This window comes from Penaeus chinensis, chromosome 33 (assembly GCF_019202785.1).
Source record: "Penaeus chinensis breed Huanghai No. 1 chromosome 33, ASM1920278v2, whole genome shotgun sequence".
NCBI lineage: Eukaryota > Metazoa > Arthropoda > Malacostraca > Decapoda > Penaeidae > Penaeus > Penaeus chinensis.
The window spans coordinates 24,232,682-24,245,562 of NC_061851.1; the positions used below are offsets into that span (position 1 = coordinate 24,232,682).

General features: G+C 31.4%; 1 protein-coding gene across 1 annotated transcript in view; it reads left to right on the forward strand.

Annotated features, from left to right (window-relative positions):
- LOC125043195 (cilia- and flagella-associated protein 251-like) overlaps positions 1 to 8,858 on the forward strand; it is a 52,303-nt gene extending 43,445 nt beyond the window's left edge. The window contains 3 exon segments of the mRNA XM_047639194.1: positions 463 to 663; positions 3,167 to 3,322; positions 3,549 to 8,858. Of these exon segments, the coding sequence (XP_047495150.1) occupies positions 463 to 663; positions 3,167 to 3,322; positions 3,549 to 3,730 (539 nt within the window). The 3' untranslated portion in view covers positions 3,731 to 8,858.
- The last annotated feature ends 4,023 nt before the right edge of the window (positions 8,859 to 12,881 follow it).

Below are 12,881 nucleotides of genomic sequence, written 5' to 3' on the forward strand. Positions count from 1 at the left end.
CCCTTCCCTTCCCCTTTCCATATATCCCTCTCATTCTTTTTCTTTTTCTTATTCTAACTAACTTCTACTATTCCCCAATTATTCTTTCCTTCTCTTTTTACTCTCTTTTTTTATGTTCCTTTCTTGATCCTTGGTGTGGGAAATGAGTGCCAAGTACAAATGTGAGCCTAAGGCAGAAAAAATGTTTGCCCATTTTTTACACAAACCTTTGTGCAACGTTTATACTCCTGTATGGTATTTTTGTTCAGATTTTTGGTATTAATGAATTCAGAAATTAATGGTGTTTTATCTTTTATAAGAATTTAAGTGTAAAGAAGCATGATGAAAGGATAAAATAGGATGGCTTACACAGTACACAGTATATTCTGTATATCATCATGTGGTTCTTTTGAACAAAAAATCAAACTGGGTTTTTTATTTTTGTATTTTGGAATTTTTATTATTATTGTTATTAATTTCAAGGACCCTTAGTCAAGAAGAAGAAAGGAAGTGACCAGACCAGCGACTATTTCCGAGCCAAGGGAGAGGCAGTGGGCAGAGTCAGACTCAAAGCTGCATCAAAGTGGAATCCCCCAAGATCACCCTTCAACCTCTTCCAGGAATCTCTTTACCACGACCCTTGGAAACTTCTCATCGGTACTATATTCCTCAACAGAACTACAGGTAAGAGAAGGGAACAAAGGTGTTGTGTTTTCCCTGAGAATTAGAGCAGTCTTAATATATTTCAATTCCAGGCCATGTGATATAGATTTAAATATTCTGACTGGTATACCAAGGCCCTTGTACCTCAGAAAGTTTCTCAGAAATTTGGTTCATAGTCTTAACAAATAATAACATTATTCATGCTCACTGTCATGAGGTGCCAAAAAGTTTATTACAGTATTTCTATTGTAATTTGTTGAGTTGAAGATGATACAATTCTGAAAAACAATTATGTTTGCTAACCCTTTTTTATGTTTTTTTCATGTGTTAACAGTTTTGGAGAAAGTATATTTAAGGAAAAAGAAACATTAAGCATAAATCCATTCCTTGATTTTAATGAGGAAAGGCTTGATGGCTAGATTAACTTCAACCCTACATTCCGGATGATGTGACACCCATGTCATGAAAAATTTGGCTTGAGGGGTGGATGACGTGAACATATTGTCATTGGAAAATTTGACTGCGGGTCAGGGTGATATGAACTTGCCATTGTGAATATTTGGGTTGAAGGCCAGAGTGACAGGAAAGACTGGCCCCAAGTTTACAAACCTCTTGGAGGGTGATTAGACAGACTTGGCTTTAGAAAGGAGCTTTTGCATTATTTCCATTGATAAATGAGTGTGTCCACTAGCCATGACTGGAAGAGCGATGGCTCCAGGGGGACACCATTTCCATGTTCAATGTTCTATTCCTGGCCAGTGTGACCAGTGGTACAGCTAATAATTATTATTATTACACTTACACACTACCTAGAGAGATGATATGGAGTCTGTGCAAGTAAAACTGTCTGTAACCATTTAGATAAAGCAATCAAGGACAAATATGGAGATTGGAAATTGGCAGAAAAGCTAAAAATGCTTATTCATAAAAAGAGAAAATAATTTTGCAAAGGAGATGCATAGAGTCTTGTCACTGCACATGAGTGATCGGGTGTGCCCAGCCTACAAGCCTGTCAGAGTGGCCAATCACATAAGCTTAATGCCTATATTGTGGGCCATGTGATTGCCATGAAGCAGTCAGATCCAATGTGTTAATATCTATTATTACAGATCATTAAGGGTCCATCCTGTGAAGCATCAAAAATAGCCCATAGAGTTTTGGATAAAGGCCTATTCAAATATGACCACAGTGATTCTCATGGTACTTTGTAGAGGATAAAAATTTACATTCTATGAGCTTTCTTTTCTTTTACTTTCTTCCCCAAGGGGGAGCCAGCAACTTCTTTTTTTTCTTCTTCTTCTTCATCTTCTTTTTAACTGGTCTATACCAATTGTCAAATTTAAATTCTGTTTGCTGGATCTGAAAGATAACTGCATAATCAAAGGCACTGAAGCATTTTTTTTAACCCATTGCCGACAGGCATGATGTGTACGTACATGCCATGCCCACTTTGAGTTACTTGTTTAATTGTTTTTACACATAGATGGTTACACTTGTATTGTCACCAGTGAGCCAATTACGAGTACTGCCTGTTTCGCCTGTTTACCCTTTTCTTTGATTTACGAAAATATTTTACATTATCTTATTTTGCTGTTACTAATGTTCGTAACATTATAGTAATTATAATGTTTATAATAAAAATAACAAGGTCTAATTGACTCCTTTGTGGCTAAGCACTAGCAGAGCCATCTATGTGCAGAGACATTTCACAAAAAATATAAAAAATGAGCATAGAATTTTCCCCATTTTTCATTCATTTTCCCCAGCGGCATTCAGTACATGTTATTCTGAGATGGAATAAGCTTAAGGGATGATGTGTGGTACAGTAACATGTTGTTTGTCTAAAGCAATAACAGAATTGGGCATGGCCTCCCTTATAGCCAGATTGAATGGACTATGACTGTACACAAAAGTAATGGTAATGTCCTAAAGTGATATAACATTAACCAAATGGGGCCAAGAACATATGATGTTTATTGTAGTATTGTTTTGTGAAATGTTTTTACATGTAAATGGCTCCACGAGTGCAAAGCCACCAAGGAGTCAGTTAGTAGATTGACCTGATTTCACTGTTCCTTTAATTTAATTATTATTATTTTTTTTTTTTTATACTTTTAATTTTAGTGCTGTCTTTATTATTATTTATTCAATGATTATTACATATTATTATTTTTAACAATTAGCAATTACAAAGAATATTACAAAAAATCTTTATAAAGAGTAAGCAGGTGAGATACGAAGGATTAGTAATTAACATTTTAGTGACTTAGCACATGTGTAAATGAGTAAATATAGTTAATAAACTCACAGTGGGCATGGGATGTATGTACGTGCTATCCCCAGTGCCATTGGGTCAAGGTAGAATTTCATAATGTACTCCATGCATATACAATATACATGCAGATTTGTTTATCTTATTATAGGGTAACTAAATATATAGGTATTTTTGGTGTTGCTATCACCAGTATCACTGCTATCACTGTTCCATTGCCATAGCTTGCTCTAAGACCAAATCTTGTCACAGGTGAAGAGGCCTTGGGTAAGAACATCTTATGGGACTTCCTTGAGAGGTGGCCTACTCCAGAGGACACGGTCAAAGCATCCTGGGAAGAAATAGCTGAACTCATTCAATGTCTAGGGCTGCATGAGAAGAGAGCAAAAATGATTATTAGGTTTTCTGGTAAGCTTCCATTGTTGTAACTGATTTCTGTTAGAAATGTGTATTTACTTGGAGATTCCTTGTTAAGAAAATTTTGAATATTCTTAATATGTAGTAGCCTCTGTAGAATATTAATTATACTGTTTTTCATATGAAGTAGTTGTGCATATTCAACTGTTTTGAATATTAACAATGCAGGTGTATTTGAAAATTAAGTACCATTAATTTTTTTTTGTTTTCTTTTCAGAGGAATATCTAACCAAAGACTGGGTTTACCCAAAGGAATTGCATGGTATTGGAAAGTATGGAAATGATTCTTATAGAATCTTCTGTGTTAATGAATGGCGCAAAGTGAGACCCTCCGACCACATGCTGAACTTTTATATTGACTGGCTATGGGATAATCACCGATATCTTGGCATTGACTAGTGGATATCAAGTGACTTAGTAGTTGCGTTCAAAACTATGGCCTTGGACTGAGGTCAGGAATTTTTAAGCCTTAGGGAACTACTAATGCAGGAAAGTTAACATCCAGCTAGTGGTATTTATGTTGGAAAAGAAGTGAACAAAGCATTCTATGATATTTTATAAGGCCTAACGTTTCAGGATTTTAGTAAATTAATTTTCTTAAATAAAGTACTGAGAATGCAGGTGAAGTCTTTTATATTAAGTGTTATTGATATTAAGCACGAGACATGCAATGTCAAGGAGGTTTACAGTATTCTGATCTCTTTTTACATAGATTTAGAGGATGTAAATTATCATTTTCACTTCTTCACTTCCCACATTTCCTTTCACTGTATGTCATCCACGCTAAATAATATTTTTCTGTGTCACGGTAATAGTTATATATATTTGGCTGAGTCAATAGCAGAGCAACATTCTGTTTCTAAACTTCCTCGTCTTTATTTAATATTTTTAGCATTGTGTATTTTCTTTCTTTCGTTATTTCTTTTTTCTTCTTTTTCTTTACTGCCAAGAAGAATATAAATGATTAGACTTAGTTAAGCAGTACTACCAGCAGTAAAAGAGAAAAAAAATTGTCTGGCACGATCCACCTCATAGGTTTTTCCGCAAAAAACATAATGTGTATTAAAAAAAAGGACGACTGCAAAACCATCTTGATATCATGCAAGATGTTTTCAGAAAATGAGAATACAATGAGTGTATGAATGTTGGTGTTATACATTTGCTCAAATACTCTGGACTTGTAAATGTGACTTGAGTTGAAGGACCAGGAGGAGGAAAAAGCAATGGAAAATAAAGAAAAGAAAAAAAGAAAAAATGTGTCGAGCATTAAAGATGGAAAGCAATATAAAGCATGTGTATTGTGAGGAGTCCCTTCCAAGTTTGATAAGAGATGAATTTCAAAGAGACAAGTGGAACTTTGTATCAACTAATATCGTAATATTCATTTTTTTTTTTTTTTTTTTTTTTTTCTTTTTTTTTTTTTTTACTTTTTTTTGTGTGTTAAGAATAACTTTCATTAATATTTAGAATTTGTTTAGAGTGTAAGGTATAACATTTAAGTTTTTTTTTATACTCCAGTTTTCACAATATTTGACACAGTTACAACTGACTGAAGAAGATATTGTGGCAAGAAAAAAAAAGAAGTTTGTGTGTGTAGAAAGAAAATCACTGAGGAAGATAGAAGAATATGATTATGGTGAGGTTAACAGAGAGAAGGAAATCTTTAAAAAGCAATTTGTTTTTTTAGTAAATAAAAAAGAAACCTTTTGATTTTTAAAAATCTTTTGGTTTGGTACACTGTGTTGTGCAAGAAATTTTATGTAAAAAATCCACAGTATTTTCTGAAAGTTGATGTAGCTCATACAATTGCCTTAAATGTTGATATATTTTTCCCTTTATTTATTAATAGTTTTATTTGCACCTAACTTACATTGCAGTCAGTAAGGAATGATAACATTGATGTTAATGTTAAGTTCGAATTGTCCTTGTTAATGATTTATATAATAAGAAATTGACAGTGTTAATGTTACCAAGTAAAAATAGTATGTTATTAATATTACTATTTTTAGAGCTACTTTAAGCATTGTAATTAGTCGTTAATTTATCATTTTCTTTACAAATATTATACTCATTGTTTTGTCCTTATTGTTGAGGTTATATATTCTGTAAAGTTATTAAGACTGTAATAGGCCAACCATTTTTTTTTTCTCTCTCTTTTCTGTTTATTGGTAATTTTATTATTAATGGTAGGAAATGTTTGTATTAATTCTTCAAGCATGTTATCTCACTTAACATCATCATCACTGTTGCTGTTATTAGTTTTGTTAAAGTTAGATGATTGATGGTATTCAGAAATTGTCTTTATGACTTTTTTTCATGTTTCAGACAGTTAAAGCATAATGGTAGTTGCATTGTTAAATTTTCATCATTATGATTATCATTCTTGTTATCATTAATTATTGGATTGTACTAAAGAATATAAGAGGAATCAGATTTATAGCGGATGAGTGAAGGATGAGTGAGAGAGAATGTAGAAAAGGGAAGAAAGAAAAGCATATTTGTGTGAAAGGAAAAATCTATCACCCATGCTACTTTCCTCTTTGTTTACTGTATTGAACTGCAGAGTGAGTGTTCAGGTTTCAAGATGATCTTAATGGTGCTTGTAAGGGACACAGTTAATAAAAAGATAAATACTTGATTAAAATAAAATTCAATTACCTATAGAAATTAAATAAAATTACCCAGAGAAATGCTTTATTGTAGGTTATTAGGCTAACTTCGTACCAATAAGTTTTGTGGTGTAGGTTTTGAACTCTTAAGTAACGGTTAGTATATTTTACTGAACACAAATCCAGCTTCATGCAGTCATCTCAGATAATGTAATAATGAAGTCCCTGATTAAGAGCTCCTTACTTTTCATATGTATGACTGTTATCTTCTCCACAGCAGTTTTTACATAGTATACCTTGAGGGAAGCTTGTTGGCAGAATGAGGTCAGTGACAACAGCAACTTCAGTTCTAAAAGTTACATCACCTATGGAACTTGCATGAACTATCATATGTGTGAATGTACAATCTAGGCAGTGGAATCTTAAAGGTTGCTGTGTATGTGACAGAAACCAGAGTAAAACTACACCAAGAAAAAAAAAAATATATATGTTAATCTTTTTACTTACATTTGTGTTTTGGATAATCTTTTCTTCCTGAAATTACTGGATTTTCTTCAATAGTTTCCATAATACTAGCAAAGTTATTGTCTGTGATCTTTAATTACTGCAGATAAACCTTTCTGATAATATGTTCAAGGTAAGTCACAGACAAAAATTATTGTTTAATTATATATTCATTGTTTCAGGTCCAGTTTTGTCTCGAATTTCATAATCTTGCTTCATTACTGGTTTTCCTCTCTGTTCGGGTTGTAGATGAAATTGTAAAGGAAGCACAGAATTGGGATGGTTGGGTTAAACAACAAATAGATTTTTAATGTTATATTGTTATAATAGAACTAGATATATTTGTTTTCTTCCAAAGAGAAGGGTTCTGGAGGATGTAAAGATCTGGGGCCTTTTTTCAGTGAATATGAATTTTAAGCTGATGGATGAAAGACTAAGAAAGATGATTTTTACATGGCATTGTACAATATAGATTTATTCATGCTGGTAAATCAACCAAAACAACACACTGCTCTATTGCTTTCCAAATACCTTTTACTGCTTTGGATAAATTCTATTGAAACCTTTTTATATGTCTAATGATTTCTTTTATTCTTTTCTTTTTGTTTGATCTTTAGTGTCCTCATATGATTCATAACAAGGCTGCAGTTGATAACACTGAGTGCTCTTACCATTTTTACGGTAGTGATTTAGTTTGGTGTTTGCTAGAGACGCAGATAAGTGCAGGCAGTGTGAAACACGATATTCAAAATCTTGTGGATATTCATGTATCAGTGTGTTCATAATGGTAACTATAGCAACATTACCTTTTTGATTTACTGACTTGTGTATGATGTTAAAGATTCATGGCTGAAAGTGATACAAAATGTGTTGTGGAAAAATGGAGTAACTATTAATGCCATGGCATGAATGCTGAAGCACTGCTTTTATGTAATTTTGTGGAAAGTTATCTAGTATGCAAAATACTATGTGGTAATGTATGCTGGGGATTTGTATTGTTTTGATTGCAGTCAGATATAAATTGTTCTATTCTCTGGTTTAGTGTATGTAATTACTGTACAGTTTAAAAAAGAAGTTTAATACACCCATAAGCACTAAATTTTTCCCCTCTGTAGTAGCCATAATTGGAGCCAGTGAAAACCTGGAAACCTACACTCACTGCATTTGCCTCATCCTGAACGTAAGCTTTGTTGAACAAAGTTGGAACAGTGGCTGTGAGTTGTTTGATATGGCTGGCCATGAACTCACCAAATTGAGGGGGGAAAATTCACGCTTAAAAGTGTACCTCATTACGTCACAGGGCTGAGAATATGATAAGTTATCTGTCTTCAAAAAGATAGTATGCAGTATAATTAAAAAAAAAAAAGTTCTGTAATTTTAATTTTGTTATGAATAGGTTTACGTATTTAGTGCACACCGAACGTGGTGGCTCAGATGTCTGGAATTCCCATTGGAAACTTTTTCAAAGTAGGCCTATTTTTCATGACCATCAAAGATTGTGGATGCTTGCCTCAAACTTTTGATATACATTCTAACATCTATTCAATCCCAAAATCATCACAAATTCTTTGGAGAATAAAGTGCTGTAAAGCTTCCAGAGACAGCATTCTCCTCCTAAAGAGCTCATTACCTCATTACAAAATACCTTTGCATCTGCCAGTATTTTCAGTTAATTCTTTAAAGTTTTGATGAGTTTTGCTTACTTCAGGAATATGACATTTTTTCTTCTGTGGACGGAAATGTACTGACTAATCATAATCTCATTATCAAATTATTATTTGCAGTTTTCATTTTGAAGTTATGAGAATGAAAACAATGGTGTTGCATAGATTCTAACTTGGAATACCACATTTTCAGTAAAGTCCTGCTGGTTTGGAAAATTCTAAGTAGAAACAAACACTGAAATAATTATCAATAGGAGACTAAAATAAAAAAAATAAACATTAGATTTTTTATGCTCAGCGTATGGCAGCAAATCTCGTTTTAAAATGAAATTTAAGAAATTAGGAAATATGAGATGACGTAAACAGTTAAAGGAAAATTATCATGATATAAAAGGAAACACTTTGGAGTGTGATTAAGTACTAGATTTTGGAATCAGATTTTTTTAACATCAAAGCCAAGTATGCTGTGGCTCATTTGTGGCCAATAAAGATTTGAAGGTTGTAATTTTTACTTGAGACTCATCAGCTAAATCAGTGTTTCAGCACTTTGAAGATAATTTAGAAGTGTAACTCTACAACATGTTTCATACACAAAAATATTTACTTTGAGGACACTAATGACAAGATGAGCAGGTGTAGGCTTAATGGACAATGCATTCCAAGTGGTATTGATACTATAATTTTCCTAAAGCCTGCAAAAATTATTAGGTAATTTGTAAAATGATGTACAAATAAAGGAGATTTAAAGAGTAGACTTTTTTTCTAACCAAACATCCAAAGTAAATAGCATTAAACAGAAATTCACCCTGTAGTAAAGAATTGTGAATTTTTTACTTTATTCACTAGCAAGTTGCCCTTTCTCCAGAAAATGTACATACAATTATAGATAAATAAATCCAGAACAATTATGTCAATAAGTAAAGTACCTAAAATATTTCTGAAGTTACATGTAAGAAAATATTTCCATGAATTTTTTTCTAATTTACAGCTTCAAGACTTGATTGTTGAAGACTATTGTAAGATCCAGAACTGGTTGTTCTACCTGTCCACACATCATAAAACAATCAAATTTTGCTGGGTGCCCAGCCATGTTGGAATCCCCAGCAATGAACAGGCAGATACTCTAGCACGCTACACTGCTATGACCACATCAAACCAACCACGTTTCTCACATATCCCAGTCACGGATTATTACCCACACTTTAAGACCTTGTATAATCGATGGCAATTTTTTTTTCAAGTTTCCACACTAATAAATTACATACTGTAAAACTATCAATCTCCTCCTGGTCAGCTCCATTCCATCGGAATAGACCTTGGGAGACGGCTCTCGCCCACTTACGCATTGGCCACACCCGTCTAACACACTCCTATATGATGTCACAATCCGATCCACCCCTATGTTCCTTATGTAATGTTCCTCTTTCAGTCCCACACATTCTATTGTCATGCCCACGTTTGAAGCAGCCCGTACCTCTACTTTCCTCCACCTATCCTCCCTACATAGACATCCCAACCTATCAGACATCCTTACAGAATCTCACACTTTCTGCTTTGACAACCTCTTTTCCTTCCTCAAACACATATATATTCTGTGTTGAAGACCACATTAGAAAATTAGATATAACAAAGTATTTTAAGAAGGCAAATAGAACACCAAACAAGAATTAACTACAGAAGAGAGAGAATTAAATGTAATCTCTTCCTTTATGCCATATATAATATAATGAAGATTAAACTTCTTTCACTAGATTAAATTTCCTGTTGTCTGTTCAGGCCAGCAATAAATGTACCAACAACACACGTGCCACTTTAGAAAGAACTGTTTTCAATGTTTGATTTATTCCTCAACCTACCCCTTTTACTTCCTGTCTTTCCACCAATTGAACTACCATACTATCTTATAATACCACAACTGTTGAAATTTAAGACATTTTGTTCTAATAAAGAACTCCTTTAAACCCCTTTCACCATAATACTTTACTATAGTGCTATGTGACTTTTGATGTCTTTAACACATTTATTTGTTTGAAGAAGAAACCGTTACTATTTTCTTCTTCTTGTTTTTGTTTTGTTTTTTTAATTGGCTTAATTTTACTACTGTCAATTATAACTAATTTGTCATTAGAATCAGAACATATCAAAGTACATGCAAAAATAGCATTAAATAGTTGTATTAAGAAAAACATTATTACAATAATTAAACTAACAAGAACAGTATGTGTATGTATATATATATATATATATATATATATATATATATATATATATATAGATATATAGATATATATGTGCATATATATACATATATATTATATATATATGTATATACATTATATATATATGTGTATATATATACATATATATAAAATGCACACACACTCACATTATATACTATATATATGTATATACGTATATATATATATATATATATATATATATATATATATATATATATATATAACATATATGTGTATATATATGTATATATACATATATGTATATATACATATATATATATATATATATATATATAATTCAACAGCCATTCATTCCAATATAGGACTTAGGCCTCTTTTAGTTCATTATTGAAAGGTTATTTGGGAGTACCATCTTTGCCTGACTGGTTACATTTCCAGATCAACCGCGGGTCAGTGCTGTACCACTTGTTCCACTGCAGCGACTTTTGTGACGCCTGTGGTTGACCTCTCAAGGCGATAGTTGGTTTTTCGCCGTGAGAAAGAACTCGAGCTAAAAGTCGCAGCGCAGGCATTTTACAACTGCCGCGGCGGGGAATTGAACTCGAGACTATATACACACGCACACACATAAATATATATATATATATATATATATATATATATATACACACACACACAAACACACACACACACACATATAGATATACATACATATATATATATATATATATATATGTGTGTGTGTGTGTGTGTGTGTGTGTATGTATAAACATATATTTACAAATACGTGTGTGTATATATGTATGTATATATATATATATATATATATAGATACATATATACACACATATATGTATATATATAAAGAAATATATATATACTTTTATATATATATATATATATATATATACACACACATATATAATGCACATCCATACACACAAACACAAATATATATATATATATATATTATATGTATATATACATAGGAATATATATATAATAAATAAACATATACATACATATATAATGCTGTATGACCGCTGAAATCTAACACATTTTATTCAAATAAAGAACTCATTGAAATCCCTTTCACCACAATACTTTGATGTCCAGCACATTCATTTGTTAAAACCATTAACCATTAACCAATGAGGGGGGGGGGGGGGAAGAAATTCAATACCGACATTTGCCCAAGTATTTACAAGGCTGCTACAGATAGCAAGAAATGACACGTTGGAGTCATGCTCGCAAGATTTTATCCCTAAATTACTCCCTTTTAGCTCTGGTCGCAGCTTCAAAATATTTCTAGAATAACTGATTTTTCAAAACATTTCTCCAGGGGGGAGGGTCGCAATATATATATATATATATATATATATATACATATATATACATATATATACATATATATATATATATATACATATATATACATATATATACATATATATATATATATATATATATATATATATATATTGCGAACTTCGCAAAGCTGAAATGACGCCCTTCGATGTAAGTGTCTCTTTATCTTTCGCTCACCAATAATTACTATGGTAATACAGATGTTAATGATAATGGTAATGTTAAGATGAATGCGAATAATGATAATAATGATAATAGCACTAGAAATAATACAAATGATAAGGATAATAATAATCTTAATAATGATAATAAGAAGAATTATCATGATGCTAATGACAATAGAAATAATAATAATGGTGATAATAATAATTATAAAGATAACAGTAATATTGTTAATAATAACTATAATGGTAATAGTAATAACAATAATAATGATAATAATAATAATAAAAGATATTGATAATGATAACAGTAATAATAATACCATTAATAGTAGTAATAATAAAAATAATATTAGAAATAATAACAATGATAATAATGATAATAATAACAATAATGAAAATTATAATAACAAATATATTTACAACACACACAAATGCATATGTATATATATATATATACATATATATGTATATATGTATGTATGTTTATATATGTATATATAGACAGAAAGGTAGATATATATAGATACAAATATATATATAAGTATGTATATCTATATAATCGTGTATACATATATGTATATATATACATATGTGTGTATGTATATATGTATATATATGTATATATATATATATATATATATATATATACGTATATGCGTATATATACATTATTATACAATTATATAAATATTCACATACTTATATATATCTGTATTTATATCTATCTACCTTTATATCTATCTATCTATCTATGAAATGGGACCGAATTATTTTAACGTGGAATGCTGAGAATACAAAGGAAATAACACACACACACGTACACACACACACACACACACACACACACGTACACACACACACACACATACACACACACGTACACACACACGTACACACACGTACACACACACACACACACACACACACGCACATACATATATATATATATATATATATATATGCATATTCATATATACACATATTTGTATACAAACATTTATAGATATTTACTTATACTTATATATGTATATGTATATATG